The following is a 22,473-nucleotide window of genomic DNA, read 5'->3' as shown; positions in this document are numbered from 1 at the left end:
CAGAGAATTTATATAAGTGCTGCATAACTGCAGTCGGTGTTGGTTAATGCCCTGAGACGAGTCATTCCTGTTGCTGGAATACTATCTGTTTCAGCCTTTGTTTTAAACTGTGAGGCTTTATAACTCTTATATTGCAAATTCTAGAGTTTAGAAAGAGCAGTAAACCACTGTTTTGACATAGATAAAACACTGCTCAAGGAAACCCACCATCTTGTATGAATGGTGAGTGTAGAGGGTTATAGCAGGTCTGTATCTGGTAACAATGATTTTTACAAGTAAAAGCAACAAGCATAGCACAGTGATCCATTATTTTTCCTTTTGTGTTTTGGACACTGTAATTCATCAGATGGGCAAGTCATCAAAAGGATTATTGTGTTATTGTGAAAAATAGAAGGCTTTTCATGCCAATACATGACCAGACAGCCAGTGAACTATTTGATTAGGGATTCCAGGCTTTTTCCCTCCCAAAGCAAAGTGAGGCTGTAACCTGGTACTAAACTTTATTTTCACCACCACTCCCCATCAATATACTTTTTTTGTTGTTGTTGACGACATGTGATGTATTTTCTTGTCCCAGTTTAGTTTTTAAGTTAGACCAGACTAATTTAGATTCATAAATATTCCTTCCTTTAAGCTTTGACAAATGAAAAATCTTCCAGTGCTTGCATGCAACCTAAAAATGAATGCGATATCTAAGATGAAGCATTAAAGTAAAAATTAGTCTAGAACGGCTTTTTTAGAACAGTGGGATTCCGAGACTGGAAAATCAAACCAAAAAGGACATAAGGCAGTCGCTTAAGAGAACAACCAAGACGCATTGAGAGTGGGGGAGACAGCGATTTCCTGAAAATGGAGAATATAATAAGCAGGGACCTGAGATTGGGTCATGGGAGAAGGAAGGCCCATCTGGGGAAGAACCATTTTGGTTGAGACTTGAAGGATGAGGAGGAGCTAATCATGAGTAGAGCAGGAGATAAAGCATTCCAGGTGGCAGGAGCAGCAGGTCTGAAGGTTATAAGATGAGGGAGAGCTTGATACAGTCCAGGAACAGAACGAAGACTAGTTAGAGCTTTGTAATTGATGGGAAGAGGTAGGCTGGGGGCAGGTCATGCAAGGCCTTGCAGGCCATGTGGAAGAATGTGGTTTTTATTCTAGTGCTATTGAAGTGTGTGTGTGTTGCACATGTGTGCACACTTACACAAGCATGTAAGCGCATAGTATTACCTTTTTTAAAAAAATTACTTGGTGCAATGTTCAGAATGATTGATAGGACAAGACAGGAAGCAGGCAGAATGGTTAAGAATACTCCAGGTGAGAGGAATGGGGGTCTTGCCTTGAATGATTGTAGCCAGTTAGCCGTTTGGCACCATAAGCTCAGTGCCTGGGGCCTACAGGCTTCTCGGGGTCCTACAAGTGCTTAAGACCTAAAAAAGGTTATTTGTTTCACAATGCAAAACAAAGCAAACAGCCTGCCCCCCTGCACACTGAAATTAATAAGTGTGTAAAGGCATGCAAAATAAATATTTTGTCAACTTCATTATATAACTTTAAATTTGATATTCATTAACATTTTGATATCCTTACATCTAAAACCATTTCTAGGTCAGAGTTTTCCATTTTGCAATAATTTGAGTATGCGTAATGGATGCTTAGAAATCATAATCATAAATTAAAAGAGTTACTCATAGTCGTAGATTTTCCAAGGGAAAATTACTAACATCCTCTCAAAAGTTAAAAATCCTGGAAAATAATTGTACTTCATGTAAGATGTGAGTTCATTTTGTGATTTTGGTGTGGGTTTTCAAAAGTGGGAGTACTCACGGACTTTCAAAGTCTTAAAATGGCCTGGGGTGGTAAAAATAGAGGAGGAAGAACTGGCCACATTTAGGTTCAGTTGGATTTGATGGTGTTGAGGGATGAAGGCCAGAGGCATCAAGGTTTCTGGCTTGGGTAACTGGTGTAAGTATGAGTGTGGGTGGTATCTGGTGGAAAAGGCAAGGCTGGGGAAGAAGGAAGGTTTGGTCAGGGTACGCGAAGGGTGTGGGCCAAGAGCTTTCTTGTAATACACATATTAGAGGTGCTTGATGCCTCCGCAGTTCAATATGGTGGATCACACACATCCCTGCCCTCCAGGAGCTTGCCGCCTAGAGGCCTTTGTGTTTCCTGCGCTTCTGTGGGGGCGTAGAACCAATGTCAGTCACCCTGTCAGTCAAGCGCTTTTTATACAGGTGAAATAACCTCAGTGATTGGGAGTTTGGGGGAGAAGCTACAGAGGGACAGAGGCTCTGTCGCTGCTTCTCACTTGCATTTGTTGAAATGTGACGCCGTCTTAGGTTGATCTGCTGTATGACCGAAATTTCAACACAATATACGTTTCTGTTCATCTGCAGGAGGGATGAAGGAAATACATGAGGGCCAGGTTTGCTGGGTCGGGAGGGTGTCTCTGTATTAGATTTACTGTAGGTCAAGTTGAGGCATTCAGAGGGGAAGTTAGAAAAATGAAAACTATTAAACAGAATTCTATAATGTCGACCTTGATTGACTGTCTTGTCACAATTTTGAATGGTATTCAAATTAAAGGTTCCTTTATGGAAGAATCCTAAAGACTTATTGAAGCAAGTCATTTTAATCTCTAGATAATTATTTGTGGCAGTAAATAGATTCAGAAATAAGTTCAGGCACGATTAAAGAGACCCTAGAGAACTCAAATATTGCTCATGTTGGGATTCTGACATTATGCCCCATGTCTGTTTCAGCTGGTCTTAGAGCTCCTCCTACTGGCCAGTTCCTTGATCAGACTCAAAACCTTCAAAAATTGGATTTGAGAGCCTGGTGTAGTTTAATGGGTTAAAATTCAGAATATATTTAGAATTTGGTAAAAGTTTAAAAATGGGTTTGATGTGTTCGTATCTTCAGAGCTCAAGCAGTGTTCCTGCTAAATGTCTGCATGCTGCCTGTTTATCTGTGTAAGTTTGACCATTGAAGTGTCTTGAAGTAATCCCAAGTGACCCTTCTTTCCTAGCTCCAGTTGGTGTTGTCGATCAAAGTCTTATGAAGGATTTTCCTGGTCCTGCTGGGGAGGTTTCGGCCTACGGCCCCGGAGTTGTCAGCCCTGCCATGGTACAAGATGGGGATGGCAGAAGGGAGCTCAGAAGCCCAACTAAAGCCCCACATGTGCAATTCATTGAAGGAAAGGTATGGTAAATTAGAAGAAAATGTGATTTTAAATGTGTACTTAGACTACAGGCTGTTACATTTGTTGTTTCAGAACTCAGGTATCATTTAAAATTAGTCAATGTTCTGTGTTGATATAAGTTCCCAATATGTAGGCTCCTACTGGTTTGAACAGGGTCTCTAACCTTTTTCTGATTGTTCAAGGCAAAATATTTCCATGTAAATTATATTAATGCAAGCAAGTAGTTTAGTGGCCTAAAATTTTTGACTGTCTGCAAAATCATCCTTTTTAGTTAAATCCCTATATTATAAGAGCTATGGTGACTTGAAATTTATATTTGTTTGTTACAAGTAAATTTTAAAGTATAGCCTCTCTTGAGTATTTAATTATGTTGACTTGAATTTTTTTTTGAAATGAACAAAGATGATCTTTATGAAGAATGTTATTTTTCATTAATCTCTAACCGATGAAGAAATCCTTAAGCAAAGCGTGGTTGGTTTGTAAATAGTGAACAAGAAGATGGTGTGTTGCTTATCTCCTTACTTGGGGCATACACCCCACTGAATGGAGAAGTAACTTATACTGTGTTTTCAGATTTCACTATTGTTTTATGATGGCTTTTTACCTTGGGCAAGTAAAGTCACTTGGAGGTGGATTTGAAGAGGCTTTGAGTTCATTGGATCTCTCTTCTGTGTCTGCACAAAGCACCTTTTTTATAGATAACATTGGAAGTAAACACAAGAAGGAAATGAAATTCCGCTATAGATTTATAATGTTCTCTAAATGTTAACTTTTGAAAAATGTAAAGACTTGCAACATGAATTTATAAAGAACCTACTAGATGAAGGAGTTGCCAGTGGCTCAGGAATTCCTGCCCTGACAACCTGTCAGCATAGAGGAGAGCTCAGGGACCCTTACACCCCAAGGGCTTGGCCATCACATCCTCCAAATACCTTTGTTAAAGAATTTGTGACTATCACACCAAAAAGAATTATTTGGTTGAAAATCATTCAGTTAAAAATAACAGAAATCGTGGCCAACAAGATATCCTTCAACTATTGAAAAGTCGGAATCTTTTATGATTATGCTAATGAGGCCCCCAGGAGGATGGCTGCTTACATCTGAAACATAGCAGCTCAGCCTCTGAGTCTCCCTACCATTTTGCCTAGTTAATTTATTATTAAACTAATAAATAATAACTAGCAGTTATTTTTAAAAAGTTAACCTTAAATTCCAAAGGAAATTCTGCTTATCTTTAGCAAATGACTAGGTGTGCTGGTCATTCTGCTAAAGCTTTGAATGCTTGTCAGCAGCCGGGTTTAAAAGGAAGGATGTTATTTTACGTTTCATTGGATCTATTTGCGACTCGTCAGAAAATAATTAAATCAGTCTATTTTACGTGATAAAAGTAGTCCAGTTTTTCTCTTTAAAAGTGGGTCATTTAATTCATGTTCTAACTGTGCTGTGTTAATAACAATCCCTACTTGCAAGTACAAGTTTTCACTAACTGCCCATTTCTTCTCTTTCTCTCTTGCCTTTGTTTCTCCTTTGAATGTATCTGTTGTGCGATTTCACATTCAATCATGGGTTTGCTTCCGAGAGTAGCTTGTTTCCATGTGCCCACCTTCACCCCTCATTCGCTGTGTTTCATCTCTTTCCCCAAACCTTTTGCCAGTCCCTGAAATGGACTTGCTTTCAGACATTTCGGAGGAAGACCCCTTTGGGGAGGCCGACCAGATCACGCTAGACAGCTTAGAACTCCCTTCCACCGGTGAGCCGTCAGAGCTGGGGGACTGCCAGGTCCCCATCCTTGATTCGCTCTCGGGTCCTGTTGCAGCCCCTCCCCAGCCTGACAGTCCTTCCACCCAGGAGAAGCCTCTAAAAGAGGCTGACCACAAGGATTCTGAATTTGGGTACTTTTCCTTCCGTTTCTGCAGATGCTTCCCACCTAGCTTCCCCTCCCTTCTCGATGAAGATGGGTATCTCGCTTTCCCCAGCCTCCCCAAGGTCTGGGTCTCCTTCCTCCCCGCAGACATCCAGCACTACCTTCCTGTCACCTCCCCTTCATTCCTGCCTTCCCTCGTCCTCGTCTTCGGACTGCTTCTCTCTGCTTCTCAGTCAGTGCCTTTTTCTCTCACCTTTGCCCTTCCTCTGGCTCTATCCCTCTGCTATCTGGAGGCTAAAGCTGCCTCCTTCAGCATTTCTTATGACTGGGACTCGAATGACAAAACCGAGGAAGAGGAAGCAGCCGACACTCCTCCATAAGCTTTAATTTGTGGGCTCAACAAAACTACATCTTCCTAATGTAGAGTGTAAACATGTGCATAAATTTCACCACGAATTACCCTCAAAATAGTAGGATCTGCACATTTTCGCATACATGGTGTTTTAGTGCATGAGAAATACATGTAAATAAGTACTTTCCCTTCATTGATTTCCATGGACCAGGTCCACACATTCGAAGTTGAGAGCGAAGTTATGGATTATTTTGTAAATACCTAGACCATACTAGGTCTTCAGAACAAAACAAAACAAAAAGATAACAGGAAACCTGTGTTGCCCTTAACAATCCGTATTGGGTCTGTTTGTTTTGCAGACAAGTATCAGTGCTATCGATGCCGTTCCTTTAGGACGGAAACTTATTCCAATATAGAACTTAGGATGCAGTGGATATAACCGTAATTGATGTGTATTAGTAGAATTCCTTAGTATTGTTATTTCTCGTTAGAAAGCCAGGCTCGTTCTTGTAGTTATGAGGATGCATCTGTAACCTTTACTCCTGACATTTATGGGTCTCATCTCCGAAATTCCTTGTCTCCCTGTTACTGTAGCATTTGGGAACCAAATGAATTTCAGGTAGTTTTTTTTTTTTTTTTTAAACCCTAAATCATGTAGTTTTAGGAAGAGTCACTGCCAGGTATTTGTAAGGAAGATACTACTCTTATCTTTAAGAAATACATTTGGAAAAATGAAACATGGCTTTTTGAAAATTTAACACTATTCACCCTAAGGTTGGGCTACTTAGTGTCCTTTTATTTAAGATTAGGTGTCCGGTTTGAGGATTTTTACCCCTGGTTAGGGCTACCTCTGCACTACTAGGTTGGTGCTAACATGAGCAGGATGTTTTTGTTTTGCTACATGTGGTCTGGTGACTTAGTGTCTCATATCCTGTGGGTACTGGCCATACATAAGGAAAAGTCGCAATTTAGAGCAAACATAAAGAAAAATGTAAAGATGATGCTATGATTAGGCATACTGGGAGAAACCACTATTCCTAAAGGTTAACTGAAGAATGCCAAAGATTGGCATTTTAGAGAATTAAGTATTGACCAAGGAATTGGCACGTGATCCTTAATAGATTTGGATAGCTCTTATTTTCCCTTCTGATAAAAAGATACTCTGAGCTCCCTGCTCACCTCAAAAATACTTGGTTTAAGGAAAAAAAAAAAGGCATTTTGAACTCTCAGATTTAACACTATCATTCCAGTAAAGAAGAAAAGGAGTATGTATGATCCTGCTATAAATTAACACATGAAGGTTACACTATTGTCTTTTGGTCTCAGAATCATTATTTTTCTTTCTTGTTCTTCCTTTCCTTGAGTCAGTAGTTATCAGGATTTATGCTTTTTTTTAATTTATTGAAGTATAATTGACATACAGTGTTACATTAGTTTCAGGTGTATAACATAACGATTTGACAATTCTATAATCTATCACCATATGATGTTATTAGAATATTATTGACTATATACCCTATGCTGGGCTTTTCATCTCCATGAGTTAGTTTTAAATTTACAGGTCTTTTTTCTTTTGGGTCATTAGATACTGAGAATTATCCATCTATGAAAAACTATTCTTATTTAAAGAATTTTATGAAAGAAAAGTGGCTATAAAATATGAGTACTTTTAAATATAATTTTAACATGCAGGTAGCAAAATAAACCAATTTTCCTCCCAAGGAAAGAAATCTATGGTAAAAAACTGAATTAGAGGGTGAATATTTGTCCCTGGTATAAAATTTGGTTTTCACTCCACATCATTCTACTTTGCCCTCATCCCTAGATTGATTTAGACCTTTCACATTAGGACACATGGAATTATGCCATTGTTACACTCTCCTATTTTCATTTCTGAGCAAAAACATTCAAAAACAGCACATAATCTAGGGACTGAGAAAGAGTGAAGCTTCCATTCTCCATTCCACCTTTGCAAAGGATTCCTTCCACCATTTGTGCAACACCGTAGGTGAAGAGAAACCAAAGTGGCTTTATGTTCGGCATCTTCTGAGGGCCAAACAGTAAAGGTTGGTAATTCTAGTTCACCATTTCAGTTCAAATACATCTTTGCACCCATGGGTAGAGTTTCTACTACTACTCCCCTTCTTTCTGGCCATTTGCTGTATGACTTTCAGGTGAAAATGGAAGAAGAGAAGACACAGCTGGAGGAGGTGGATATTTATTCCCCCCCCCCCAAATTAAATACCCAGTGACTGCTGCCTGTCATAACTATTGTGTGTGTGCACGTGCGTGCGGGGTGGGGGGTGATGCGCTTTCGGGGTTGATATGTGAGTTTTGCTTGTTATGGCTTTTAGGTTCTTAAGATTTTTATTCCTCTTGTATTTTAATGTCTTGGACTATCCAACTCGGGGTTGTTTCTGGTGCTTGCTGATTGATACACTTATGTTTATTTGCCTTTTCCCCCCTGTGTGTGATTTAATTTCACAGAAAAATTCCTTGAGAGTAGAAGGGGATAATATTTATGTCAGACATAGCAATTTAATGTTGGAGGTTTGTATACTTTAAGAAAACAACTCTGTCCTCATGGCTGCCAGGCTGCTGTGGACGGGAGGTCACGCGCAGGCTGGCTGGCCGGCAACTTCCCGCAAGCACATTGCATGAACTGCATGGGGGACAGTTCGACTTGGAGTGCATGTTAGCTCCGACTTTTTTCTTTTAAAGTGGCTTCGGTAGGAATAGATCTACTAGAAGTTCTCAAAGTGACAACTGGGAAAAAAAAAAAATTCTGTTCAATCGAATGAGTAAAATTTTTATCTATTACTCTTAAAGTTCTACAGGTAAATCTGTTCTCTCCTAAGGGGCCATCTCCGTGGTATAGAATCTGAAGTAACATCCCATCCTTAATATATTATTCACCCAGAACAGATATTTGTTGGTTTGGCATTAAATGGCTTTAGATCCGTGTTCACAATTATGGGGGAAAGTTGCTTAAATCCATGCAATTAGGAATGTGGTTCACTTAAAGTAATTACCTTTGAGAAAATGTTGATTAATGGGATCGTTTGGATTAAAAAGAAAGTGAAGAAAGAAAGGAAAAAAAAAACCTAACCAACCAATCAGGTGTGTAAAATATATTCCCCGTGTCACACGAGAACATTTTTTGTTTGTTTTTGTTTTTCCCCTTCTTCTTTTATGGTAGTAAAATGGTGATGTATTCAGTGGAGAATTGCAATGCTCAGTAATCTGACTAATCTGGTTGCTTTTGGCAGCTTTGATAACTATTGGAAATGTATTTTGCATAACTTACTAAAATGCTCTACAGTGTAATATGTAACCTTGCTTTGAACAAATGCAAGAAATGTGCCTGATCTCAAGCCACAGTCATTTTTCCATGCCATGCAAAGAGTTTTAGATTATCATGAGTTTTTGCAAATGGCTAGAGAAGCTCCTAGAGGAGCTACTATGCTTGTGCATGAATGTGGAAGATCTAATTTTACCAGATGCATGACCTGTTCCTCTGGGAGTGGGATGAAAGCTATGATCCACAGGTGGCCCTATGATTTTGAAGTGTAAGAAAAGATTTAAAATTCACTTAAAAGTGTTTCCTGAACATTAATTACCTTTTATTCCCACAAAGACAGGGCCAATCTAAAAATTCCCACAAATACCATTTGTCAGGGCCTAGTCCAGTGAAAACTGACCTGATAGTTTTTCTTGTATCTTTGTCTTGTATAAGGATCATTCGTTATGTGGGGTGGCTGGGCCTCACAGTTGTGCTTGGCAAGTACATGAAACCAGTCTAGGAGGTCCCCTCTTTTATAGAGAGGCCAAACAGAAGGAGCCTCTGGAAGCCAGTATTTTGATTCCTTAAGGATTAAAAGCCATTGCTGGAATTTCCTGGAAAAAGTTAACCCTTGGTTTTCTCTCTCTCTCTCTCTCTCTCTCTCTCTCTCTCTCTCTCTCTCATGATCTTGGTCTGGCTTTCCCATCAAGCCAAATGTGCTTCTGATTACCTTTCTCTATTTTTACTTCATTTACTGCATTCACAGAATGCAGCTGTAGTAATAGCCTGAATGAGAAAGGTAAATTTGCAGGAGCGAAGTCCTAGGCTGCATTTTAAATCCAGTTACTAGAAAGAAGGTGATTAGCCATTTCGAGTACTAGTGATTCCATGGCTTCCTTCGAATAATATAAGTAACTATTTCTTTACAAAAAATTCTAAACAGAAGAAACCAGAACTTATTAAAATGGGAATCATTAAAAAAATATATACATTGGCTCTGTTTTCAAATTTTGATGAACTACTTCTATTCATAGGTGATAACATGGCTTTTGAGACTTGGCATTTTTCTTGCTTTACTATGTTTTTTTTAATCATAAGTTTGCTTTGTCTTATTTTTTGGTTTTTTATTTTTGTCCTGCTGGGATTTTTTTTTTTTTCCTTTTGGATTTCCGCCCTTTGTTACGTTACATATTGCTAGGACCTCGATAAGGCCCAGGAGGACATACTGAGACATCAGGCTAGCATTAGTGAACTCAAGCGCAATTTTATGGAATCCACACCTGAGCCGCGCCCTAATGAATGGGAAAAACGACGTATCACACCTCTGTCCCTACAGACACAAGGGGTATGTCAATAGCTGTTTGTTGGCTGTATGTCTCGCTCCAGCTCTTCGGTAAAACTCAGGTCGCTGATCTATGATGTTGATTCTCAGAGGGTTAGACAATGTTCCCTTCTTTTTAATGTAATTGCTAACAATGTTTTAAATACTAAATATTAACAATGTAATACTTATTGACATAGTTCTTAGTAAATTGTGTGAGTTTCAAAATATTTTCAAAACTTGCAGAATAATTTCACTATTTTACTCAAGTAAATGAGTAGTAATGCAATGTTCTACAGGGTGGCTTAGAAACAGATATTGTGTTGTATTTAATAAGGTTTTCAGTTATGGACTACTGAAGTAATAGAGTTTACTTGATAAATAATTAATAATTAAAGGGATGTAGGAATATAGATCGTATTTATCGTGGTTTAAGGTAATTACTGTGAGGATAAAGAGTTAACCTTAGCTTTGAAAACTAATGAGCCCTGTTGAAAATTTGCAGAATGTTGTACAACTTAAAACTGAAACTTCTTAGTAATGAAATGTAGACTACTGTTTTAAAAGGATTTTCAACCATAACATCTCTCCAAACTCATTCTTTTTCTTTCCATGGTTTATTTCTTCCCGCTACCAATATAAGTGTTGCCTTTCGAGGATATTCTCAATCTATTTCTCCATTCGTTCTCATCTGCATCTCTTCTTTTCTGATGCTCCAAAATCTGTTATCAACCAAGAACTTTCATGGACTCATTTACCATACTTGAGGAGATAATGATCATACTCTATTATAATGTGCTGTTTTAAAAAGCGGATGAGGGTTTTACCCAACAATTTCGTGTTTCCCCTTTTCCTTACAGCCCTCTCTTCCCCTGAAGCTCATCATCTCTCTCGTCTGGCTCGAATGTTACCAAATGTGTACGCACTTGAGTTAGTCTCATGCTATTTTTATTCACTTTTTCTGAAAAAGGCAAAGCTGTTAGTTGCTTTAAATTTGTAAGTTTGTGACAGTGAAAGGAAAATAGCTCTTTGAGAACAGATGCAAAAATAATCGCTGAACCGAGAAAACCACGGATGACAACATTAAGATCGAAAACACCAGGGTCTTACGAAGTTGTATACAGCTTACATTCTTGTTTTCAGATTTTCTGAAGATATTAATGCCCCTATGTCAGCAGTCAGCTCTAGAGGGTTGCATTTCCTGGAGAAACCATGTCTAATGATGTGCTCAGACCTTGTCCTCCTTTATGTGCTGCTTTATCTGGTCCGTTCTGCTGACCCACACAGTTGTTTTATGTTTGTGTTGCTGTAGATGTAATGTACTTGTCTTATTTGTTGATTATGTCTATTGTTTGAAACAATAGAGAAAAGGAGATCATCTTTTCAAGGATATTTTATCCGTGAAGGAGAAGCATCAGATGGCAGCAACACGGACAGTTGAAGGAAAAGTCCAGGAGACAGACAAGGTGTTCACCTTGCATTCTTGGATCTACTCTTGCTTTTCCCCCTTTCCTTTTATTTTGGTCCACAGCCATAAGATACTCCTTTTTTTTCTTATGTAGTCACCTAAAATTTTGTTGAAATAATCTTTTGAGCATTTAAAAAATGAAATTTCCTTATATGGAAACATAGGATCATTAGTGAGAATACCCCATATTGCAGGAGGACTGTATTTGAAAATCCACAATTTGAAATGCAGACATGTCAACCAATTTAGGTGATCAATAACCCCGAATTTTGATGAATGTGGCTGACAGTTGGGAGACCATGATCTCATGGGAAAATGCACCATTAGTACAACGCTCGTGTGCAGACTGTGGCGGTGTTAAAATCACAAATGATGTGTGATGTAGGTAGCTATTTTTCTAATTCCATTTGGAAACCTTATGAATTTTCATTTTTAAGATTTTTAGTGGGAGAAAAGATTTGGTGTGTGTCACAGTAGCCACTCAGATCTCTGTGCTCCCCACATATATGAAATATCTGATATTACTAGGGAAGTTAGCTTTCCATTGCTTTTACATACCTCTGTTCTTCTTCTCTTTCTACTAATTTTGCTTAGCCAGCTGACTGGCCTGTCATTTGCTGGGACTAGAGTGCTTAGAGTCCAGTGGGGGAGATAGCAGACATGTTAATTAGTAATTAGAAAATGTAGGGTACTAAGGAATAAGGGTTAAGAAGATGAAATACAGTGTCCTGTTAAGAGGGTGATTGGGAAGGCGGCTTTCCTGCTGTGCTCAGGAAAGAGATAGCATTGGAGTTGAGACCTTGATATTAAGAGAAGGAGAGAGACATGTGAAGATTCTTCCATGTGTAAAGAAGAGGAAGTGCCACAGCCCCAAGACAGGAACTAGTTCAAGGAACTGAAAGTCCAGATAACAAGGGCTTAGGAAAAGTCCAAGAAGTCAGAAGGTCCACTCTGGATCTTCAAGACCAGACTAACAGCTTGGAATTCTATCGTAGGAGTGATGGGAAGCCATTGGAGAGTTTTAAGCTGAGTAATGACCTAATCCCACATGTCGGACAGAGGTCCCTCTGGTGCTGGATGAGGAATGGGTCCTAGGGGGGATGTGAATGAGAGCAGAAATCAGTGATAAGGAAAAAATGTATCCGGTCCCCAAATTTTGGTCTTGTTAATCCATAGACAGTCGCATTCATCAGAAGATACAGTGGGGTGGACGAGGAGGCAGGAAAACTGGAAGATGAAGCCTTGCCCTGAAGGAATTGGAGGTGTGGCTGAGATGAAGTATTTCCAGAGGACTGCAAATGAGAAAGATAATGTCATAAAGCTAAACCAAGTGGCATATTTATATACTTTAAAGGTTAGCCTGAAATCCAAAGCCTGTCAGACTGTGTGTAAAATGACTTTAATATCATATGCTTTGAAATATTACGTAGTTTTGAAAATTTATCCTCCAGAAGCAAGGCGCATGGCAGCATTTGATCAATTTAAAATGATGTCTTTGTACTTTTTGCAATAGGAGACCTGGGAATTTTGGTGAAGATGTTGAAAATTACCGTCTTTCCAGGCTGTCATGGTTTAGAATTGTCCGGTAGAAACCATATACAATAGAAATCATTCATTCACTCATTGTCGTAGAAGTTACATTAAGATCCTGTTATGTGGAATCTAAATCTGGAATTGACCTCCTGTTACGCTCCTGAATGGTTTCTCTATATTTGAAGTGGCTGCTTTTTTGTTGTTTTCCTCTCCAGTATCTGCAGGAAAATATATTCTTATTTGGCATGTATGTGGATTGTTGTAACGGCGGTCATGCCTCCGTTCACCCATTCACCCAACATTTATGGACCACTTACGTGGTAACCCCCGCCTCCCTGCCAATAACCTTTCACTACTATTAGTTGAAAGTGTGTGAGCAGTTAAGTCTACCAGGGTGTTTGGCTTTTAACAGAATATCTTTAAAATTTGTCTTTGCCACATCTTCATTTTGCTACTGATTTTGTAGGGTTTCTTTAAATTGTAATCCTTAATGAAAGTAAAATAAAAAGTTATGCATGAGAGTAGTCTAACTTGACCAGAGTTTCTAGATTTCTATAATATGGGTTTCATAGATCAAAATAAAAACAGTAGTTCTTTTTTCTTTCTTTTTTTCTTTTTCTTTTTTTAAGTAATCTTTACACCGAATGCGGGTCTCAAACTCACAACCCCAAGATCAGGAGTCCCGTCCTCCTCCAACTGAGCCAACCAGGCTCCCTCAAAGAGTAGTAGTTCTTGTTTAAATACCCTGAACTTTCAGAATGGCTTCAGTTTGAATATGATTTTGAGAGAAAATTGGAACCCAAATTATTTAGTAGAATACATTTACATTTAGTAAATAACTATTGTATATCCTCTTTTGTAAGAATTATGACATACTTGTATTCTCATGAGTCTAGTAGAGATTACATGGACTGTGGTTGTAAGGTACTTTTGAAGATGTTTTATTGAATAATTAAATGCATGGCACTTGAGCTCCCCAGTGCTCTCTGACCAGGAAGGACACTCTTTCCACCCACCCAACCCGGAGGGATGGTATAATTATGGAGATTATAATTAAGCTGAATTAACCCAGAAGATGTTTTTTTCTCTCCTGAATATTGCGAGTGCTTCTGCACCTCACCCATCTCCTCTCAGTCCCTACTCCTCACCACCCCCCTAGTGCCCTGTTCCAAGGGCCATCTCGGAAATGCCATTCATTTATTCATTCATCCTTAAGCTCTCTGAACACTAGGGTTTTTTAGGAAGTATTCTTACACAATTTTGACATTCGCTTTATGGCGACTCTTTGCTGTTGGCATTACAGGTACCTGGGACAGTCCCTGGCTTTCCCGTCGTGCCCTCAGGCGGGTTAGGGACTGTTGTTTCAGGGCCAGAAATGGCAACATGAACTTGGCCTTCACGGTTTCTCAGGGACAGATGGTTTTCACATTGCTCACTTGAGTTTTCACCTCTGAGTTTGTCTTCCTACTGAGAATTGTTTTCTTTACCTGTCTCTTCGTCCCGTGACCTATTTAGCATGTCTGAGGGAATGTCTGTGGGTTGCTGTCAGAGCGCTCATCGTACAGACTGTTCAAGTGGTATGGAGAAGGGAGGAGGCTAGAGAAGCTGGAATGGATAGGGAGGCCCATTACAAAATAGGGACTATTAAGTGGACCTCAGAGAGGTGACAAAACCGGCAAGGCCCAGTGTGCCTCGGGAAGGGCATTGGAGGCAGGAGGGTGGGGTCACTCAAGCTCTTACACAGGAACAAGCGTGGCCAAGAGTAGGGGCCCCTGAGGAGACCATTCTGGGCAGAAAGAGGCTGAAGGCGAGCAGCCCCTTCAGGAATATATAAAATAGTGTTCACTGTGTGGGTAGATCAGTTGTTCTCAGTTTGGAAATAAAGTTTCAGGGATAAACTAAGGCTTTTTTTTTTTTTTATTAAGCTGGTTCCCAGAGGTGAGAGCTCTCAGATTCTCAAGCAGAGTGGAAAGCTAGCATTTAGGCAAAACGCCACAGACACCTGCTAGAATCTTTCCAACTCCTCGCCTATCCCTCAGTTTATGCTGTTCTGTGATTCTCTCTTGTGTAACCTTTCCTTTCTCTCAGTAGGTCACTGCTGTCTGTTCTGACTCCTTGTTAATTCTTTGCTCTTCCTTTTCTGACTTCTCCAGAGCCTAGAAGAGGAAATAACGTCCATTTTGTTGAGTGAAAAGGGCTTTGCTGATAGCTTGCGAGCCCCCTTCACCTCAGCCACCACTCGGACAGCAGAGGGCGCTGTTGTGAACTGTAGTGCGCCTCCCGAAACGCTTTCTTCCTCGCCCTTCTCACGCTTGCCTGAGGTGCATTTTACTTTGTTTCCCGTTTTCAAAAGCCACATATGATTTTTTTTTCCCCGAATATTTAGGAACCCCTCTCTCCAGTGCTTTCATTGGTTAAAATTAACTCTTCCTGGGAGAATCATTCAGGAAACAATAAGTGAATTTGGACATGAGGGAAAACCACAGATTGGTTGTTTCTCCTGCCGCCTTTGGTCCCCTGTCGGCCCACAAAATCTGCCTAAATTCAGAGACTCATCTAAAGCAGTAAGGCCCAGAGTCTGAGTTGTTGTGGGAAAGGAAGCCCTCACTCTAAGGGAAGCGAAGTGTGTTTGGCAGAAAAGTTTTTAAAGTTGAAACACCCTTCAGGCCTCTCCTGATGGCTCCTTATTTTTAAAATTCTGTTCATGTGTAAAAATACAAAGTGCCTGCCATGCCCAGTGAAATAATTATTTTCATTTCTTGGACTGACGCTTAGGGATTCCCTGAACTTGGTCAAGAGCCCATCTGGCCATTTGGGGTTAAGTAATAATTTACTGACCTGGAATAATAATGATGGGATGTCTGCTTTAGAAATGTTCTGACCACTGGATGTCTTTATTTATAAAGAAGTTTATAGTTAAGTGTTACTCTTCAAAAAAGCTTCAGAGTTTTCCAGTTCAATATCTGAAACCTCTGGGTTTTCAGTAAAAACTGGAAGGATCTTTCTCTTGTACCGACATACACGCTACTGATTTCGAGCCATGAAAACGTGGCCTTACCACGCAACTAAGAATAACAGCACAGATCCGAGAGAGAGAGAGAGTACATGTTGACGGGGGCTGTCAGAAGTGTGCCCTTTTAGGGCCTTTTGCTCACGGTTGCCCACGTCACAGGTACAGATAAATGGGGGATGCTGCTGTCTGATCCAGGACCCAGCTCCTGTCCATGCAGTCTTGGCGGCTTCGCTGCAGGCTTCGTTTCTGGCCACAGGGTTCAGAGGCGCACTGCCCCGCTCCACGCGGCATGGAGATACTTTCTTGAAGAAGTAGGGCTACTACCTCTAGCAGAACTATTTCCCAGTGAGATCACAGGCTATAATGTCACCCGAATGTTAAAAAGTCAGCGAGGCTTCATTTTTATCAGCGTAAATAGCCCCTCCCCTCCTTTCAAAACAAGTTTAAGGAAAAGTGTAAGCTTTCAAAACTCCTTTGCAAGAAAATTTCTACACTGGTTATCAATAGCAAAGCATAATTATTTATATTACTACTGTATTTAGTCAACAGGTATTTATTAAACATTTAGGTAGTGTACTACTTAGAGTAAATTTACTCCCAAGAAGTAGATGTCTGCGGGGGGGTCGGGAGGGGGGTAGGAATAAACATCTCGGATAATAAATTTGGTTCGTTTCAGTTTCCAAAGATGCTAGTTGGAGGAGCTAAATTCTAGAAGAAGGCACTTGGAGCTATCATTGCTATCCACCCTAATGTTAAAATATCTCTTTTGCCAATCTATAATATAGTTTGGGAGGTTAATAACCATTTCCGAAACAACATTTTTGTTTTAATAGCTATCTGAGACCAAGTCTAATTTTGCCAATTACAGCTGTTTTTTTAAATGAGCCAGCAGAAAATAAAGGTGCCATCTCATTAATGCTATATATTCACTTAGGAATCAGGGTTTCAGGCCAGGCTTTATAGTCTGCTTAAAATCAAAACCGTTTATTGAATAGGTTTTTAAAAGTTTTGCAATTTCAACTTCAGTCAGGCAGCTTTGGTATAATTCCATTTTTTTTTCTCCCCTTTCAACTAAATAAGGAGAGCTGATAGTTATAACTACAATAAAAGCATTTTATGTCTTTGGGAGGATGCTATTTTGTGTTTTTGTTTCCTTTCGTAAGCTTTTTGCATTTTTGTCTGGATTGTCCTCCATGTGACCTTGAGCAAAGATTTTTGTGGACGTGGATTCTTGCTGTTCTGTCTTTGCAGTGTCAGATGTTTGTTTTGGTGGGTGTTGAGGTGTAAAACTATATTGATTTGTGTCCTCGGTTGCTTTTTGTTTCGCAGAAACGCGCTCCCGAGTCCGAAGGGCCTTGCACCGGAGCCAGTGATGCTGTTAAGGTTCTCCCCTTTTCCATGTTAACGCCATCGCCTGATGTTTCTGACCCCCTCATGTTCTCCCCGCTTCCCTTTCAGTCAGCCATCATAATCATCTGTGTTTTTCTCCATGACATGAACCTACCATCATTGGTTAACTTTGGTTTCCGTCGTTTTTGTTTTTGTTTTGTTTTGTTTTTATTTATTCATGTATTTTTGTTCTCCCTCATCCATTTCTTTTTTGTGCAGAGTTCACATGAGACTCTGAATGTAGTGGAGGAGAAGAAACAGGCAGAGGTTGGGAAAGACGAAAGAGTAATCACAGAAGAAATGAACGGTAAAGAGCTATCACCTGGGAGTGGTCCTGGGGAGATGCGTAAGGTGGAGCCTCTGACCCAGAAAGACTCCACCTCCCTGTCTTCTGAGAGCAGCCACGGCAGCGAGAGCGAGGAGGAAGACGGGGGCGAGTACCGGCCCCACCACCCTGTGACCGCGGGCGCCATACGGGAAGAGCGGGAGGAGGACGAAGAGGTGGAGGAAGAAGCCGGCCGAGCAGCCCAGGTAGTAGAGAGGGAGGAAGCGGTACCAGAAGCCAGCCCAGTCAGACAAGCAGGTGCCAGTGTAAGCGCAGTAGAAACAGTGATCCGGGAGAATGTAGTTGCCCCACAGATACCTGCAGAGAAGAGTGTAAACGAAGGCGCTATTAAGCAAGACATGAGCGAAGAAACAGAGGACGAGCAGCACACAGTTAACGGAGAGGTGTCTCATGTTGACATTGATGTTTTGCCACAAATTATTTGTTGTTCAGAGGTAAATGGGAGACCCGAGCGGGAGCTAAACTCTAGAGCTGTTTCTCAGGTGGAGAACACCTGCCTGCCTTCTGCTGTCCTCCCGATCCTCCTCCAGCTTTTTCTACGAGATTCTGGTCTTTGTCTCTCCTGGGAAGAGGGGGGAAGAGCACTGCTCTCTAGGTTCTCTGCCAGCTCTGTTCACGGTTTCTGGCTTCTTTACTGCACCTGGATCCACCTGACAGAGTAAACTTGCCTTCAGCAGCCACACCATTTTTTTTTCTCTTCTCGTTTCACACTTAAAATTTTTCTTTGCACGTTTTGGATGTTTTCAACTGTTTGTCTTTAGTTGCACTGCTTCCTTGTGCTAAATGCCTTTTTTGTTGGTTTAATGAGAAAAACTGTATCTGTAGTGTTGACAAACGGTCAGTGTGAGTGTGTGCGTGTGGCTGTTACCATGATTGGACTTGACTTTTTGGCTGATTCTCCCTTCAGCTTTAGATGTTTAGAAGTGGCAGCTGGTTCTGATTACCGTGGTGCTCAGAGTCCCGCATCCGGCAGTGATGAAAACATATTTCTCGAATACCACTGTGATTGCTCTTTTTAGATTCCAGAGAGCGTACGGATTGCTTTAAGAGCATTTCCTTTTCTTGTGCGCAGCCAGAGGCTAGCCTGTTTTATAGGAGGACGCTCTTCTCATTCTGACCTCCCTCAATTCTGGATGATTTGCAAGTTGATCATCTGTTTTGTGGATTATCTAAATTGGATAGGAGTCTTTAACTTTTTCTCTTCAGGAAAGAGAACTCTCCACACTCCTGGTAAATTAAGTCTCGGTCATGAGGTGCGGGTGTCTCTGAATTAGGAGTCATGAGACTTTCTTGATTCCGAAATTAAATGCCCACGATGTAGGCTCTCTTCGATGGGCTGGAAAATCTTGAAGTGACTTTGTCTTGAGATAATTAAATGGATTTTTACTATATTTTAAACTTCCTGCTTCACTTCAGAGAAGACATTTCAAGAGCCTTTGAACGCTCTGAACTCTTATTTTCTGCGTTTAACATATGGTTGTTCCTCTTTAAATAATTACACTTGGGAATTTTCTCTCAAAGTACTGTAGTATTTTGGTAGTAGTATGGTCTGGTGTTGTATTAAACCTACATGCTCAGCAGACTACAAAGCTAGCAGGCCGTGACCCTGACCCTGTTGTTTAATGTTTTCATTGTTCAAAGCCTTAATGCAATGTTGGTGGAATAACTCTAGATGTAATATTTTAACTTTTGTAACACAAAAGCACTGCAAGTTTTAGACAATTATAATTGAAAAGATCATACTTGAAGATATTCTTAAAGTAGAATCTCTTTGTCGGTAGGGTAGAAGAGACTTTTTGGGGGAAGAGCTTAGTCTCCCTACCTGACGTGCCAATTAAAGACAATGAGCCTTCACACAAACCACGTGGTTCTTTAAACTGCAGTAAAAATTGAGACAGGTCACTTCACATAGTTCATTCCGTTTTTTCTTCTCCGTTTTGTTATAGCTTGCCCCAAAGCTAAAGTTTATATATCACTGTGCACACCACGTTTGACATGTAGCTGGGACCATGGTAATTTGAAGTGTACCATAATTTAGGGAGCCATTATGTTAGCTTATTCTTCATACATAGATGTGTGTGTCTGTGTACATGCATACATACACACATACATATATATGATATTTGAAGGAAAGTGTTTCTCTTTTGTGTCTTTCATTTACCTTTACTCTTGTGCATGAGTGTGTGTTTGGATATATTTTTTACAATTATTTTTGAAGGCTCCATTAAACACTTTCACTTCGTGACCTCTAGAATTTATTTTTCCCTTCCTTTCCACCTCAGCCACCAGTGGTAAAAACAGAGATGGTAACAATTTCTGATGCCTCACAAAGGACAGAAATCTCCACCAAGGAAGTCCCTATTGTCCAAACTGAGACCAAAACCATCACATATGAGTCTCCACAGGTACAAAAACTCTAGATTTGGACTACTTCAGTTCTTTACTTTGTGTCTGGTTTTGTCTTCTAGTTTCCGTGTTTCTGACCTTGATGTAGCCTTCCATATCTCAGTGTCATAATCGCAGTCGAACCTGCTGTATTGTTTCTTAGATTACGACAGAGCTGCAGTCAAATTGGCGGCCCAGCAATTCGGGGTGGGGGGTGGGGGAGAGGGCATACACAGGATTGTTTAGGAGAGGCAGTAGCAATCTTGTCCATGTTATAAGTTGTTCTGGGCATGTTGATAGACACTTGGGAATCAGGTCACTTACAAAGTTTATTGGATCTGATGTAATTTGTGGATTCGTAAGATTTAGGCTCTTCCCCCCCCCCAACACCCCAAACTCCGTGCAGATAAGATCGAGTCAACTCATTCTTGCTTGCCAAGTGTACGCACACACACACTTCTGTGCTTCTCTTTCACATGGGATTATTTTCTGAAGATGGGTTGTCGATCTTATGTAAACATGATACTGTGTGTCAAAATAATTATCAGATTTGTGGGTTTAATTTTAGACATTGATTTAGACATTATTCAGACATTGATTCTGTAAAGATTTGAAATATGCATTAAGATGTCTAGCCTTAAGGGTAGTAAAAAAGGGGAAAGCGTTCATTATGTCAAAATGGAACTGTTTAGAAATTTATACAACTATTTTCTCGTCTGAGAAATTTAGTGTTCTACAGTAGGATTGTACCATGGTGGAGGGTGGCAGATTATTGACCTCTCTCAGAATCTTTTTTAAAAGGTTTAACGTGGGTATGTTTAAATACTCCTCAAAATTATTTTAGACATGTTATCCATGTATGTGCATAGATCCACATAAACCAAAACGGGTTTCTTATGAATGGGTGTGGTGGGAGAGCATGTACTCGTGTGTCTGTAGTATAGTAAGTGCCTAGTAAAGAAATACAGGTGCATGACTCAAATTTAGAGAAATTTCCCCGTAACTTGGTCCAAAAGGCTCTGGGCTTTCTGGTTATTTCCCTGTGATAATGTCAGGAAATGGGAGACAAGTATGTTTGGTGATCTTCACATGTACTCTTAGGCTATTAATTTGTTTCCTATTTCCCCTGGTAAACTCTAGAACTTTTTACCTTTTTTAGTATCAAAGCAAACAAGTCAAAACCTAGTTAGATATATGCCTGGGATTTATATATGACCCATGCAGAGAGAGCACATGCATATTAAAATCCATGTACCCATATATATGCTCATAACAAACTATTATAGGAATAATGTTATTTTAAAAAATCTACTAGAGATAAGCAAATTACCAAATCACATAGGTTTAGTCTATCCTAGTCAGGTTCTGTGGCTTTGTAAATGAGAAAATGTTTATCTGTTTTTACCACCTGTGCTAAAAAAAAAAAAAAAAAAAACAACTCAGCACTTCTGGTCACTGTGGAAACTTCCCTGTCTGGTTCTCTAGTTTCTTTTTCTAGCTTCTGCAAAAGGCCTTCGGTCAAACTGTCTCATGACCCTTGTAGCTCTCAGTCCCATTTTCTACTTGATTCTTCCTTTTTTTTCCTCCCTCCCAGGAGGTTTGCTTCTCCACATGCATTTAGGCTTTGCCTTTAGTCTGTTTAAAGGCCAGCCAACCTCCTGCTCAGTAAATCACCGCTACAAACATGCAAAGGATGGGCAGATAACGTCTTCTGCCGACCTCGAAGATTTCACAAGATGCATATTCGACGGGGAGGGGTCTTTTTGACAACATAATGGAAATTAAGCATTACTTTGTATTTTTCCTCCAACTATCCAAAGATTGACGGCGGGGCCGGTGGTGACTCGGGGACATTACTGACAGCACAAACCATCACATCTGAGTCTGTGTCGACAACGACAACAACACATATCACCAAGGTAAAGCAATCCAGGGTGAGACCTTGCAAACGGGACCTTTTCTGAGTTGTTGCTTTGTTCCTCTACAAGCTTCAAAGTAATAGACCATGCCAGTGGAATAAAAATGCCCGGACTTAAAGTATCCAAGAAATTGGGCTCCATTGACAAATGTATTTTTGTAAAGTACAAGGGGATAAAAATAGGTCATGAATAACTATATGTCAGCCAGCTACAGGAGAGAGAAAGTATAATAGAAGCGGAAGCATAAGTTTGGTAAGTACAAATGAACCCTCCCAACTGAAGCAAGTGAATGTTTTAAGACCATAATTCAGAATTTTCAAAGTAATATAATTTTCCCTTCATTGATTCAAGATGCTCATATATTGGATATGGGGCATTTTTCCAGATCATTCTCTCATCCTCTA

The 22,473-nt window shown here is 40.1% G+C and overlaps 1 protein-coding gene across 22 annotated transcripts in view; it reads left to right on the top strand.

Annotated features, from left to right (window-relative positions):
- The window catches only part of EPB41L2 (erythrocyte membrane protein band 4.1 like 2), a 206,461-nt gene that overhangs the window by 160,783 nt on the left and 23,205 nt on the right, over positions 1-22,473 (top strand). For 8 of the 22 annotated variants that reach the window (XM_073893919.1, XM_073893921.1, XM_073893924.1 and 5 more), the window contains 9 exons: positions 3,023-3,195; positions 7,900-7,962; positions 9,894-10,040; positions 11,381-11,482; positions 15,171-15,338; positions 17,360-17,413; positions 17,639-18,199; positions 20,048-20,170; positions 21,971-22,069. In XM_073893919.1, coding sequence (XP_073750020.1) covers positions 3,023-3,195; positions 7,900-7,962; positions 9,894-10,040; positions 11,381-11,482; positions 15,171-15,338; positions 17,360-17,413; positions 17,639-18,199; positions 20,048-20,170; positions 21,971-22,069 — 1,490 coding nt within the window. The remainder of the gene's footprint in view (positions 1-3,022; positions 3,196-7,899; positions 7,963-9,893; positions 10,041-11,380; positions 11,483-15,170; positions 15,339-17,359; positions 17,414-17,638; positions 18,200-20,047; positions 20,171-21,970; positions 22,070-22,473) is intronic. The other 14 variants (XM_073893932.1, XM_073893927.1, XM_073893929.1 and 11 more) reach the window with 14 other exon arrangements.

The sequence above is a fragment of the Callorhinus ursinus genome, unplaced genomic scaffold, assembly GCF_003265705.2.
Source record: "Callorhinus ursinus isolate GAN/ISIS: 27379988/994484 unplaced genomic scaffold, GSC_fseal_2.0 scaffold6, whole genome shotgun sequence".
In the NCBI taxonomy this organism is placed as follows: domain Eukaryota; kingdom Metazoa; phylum Chordata; class Mammalia; order Carnivora; family Otariidae; genus Callorhinus; species Callorhinus ursinus.
Note: the sequence above shows the minus strand (reverse complement) of the source record. Positions and strands in the feature narration are given on the sequence as shown.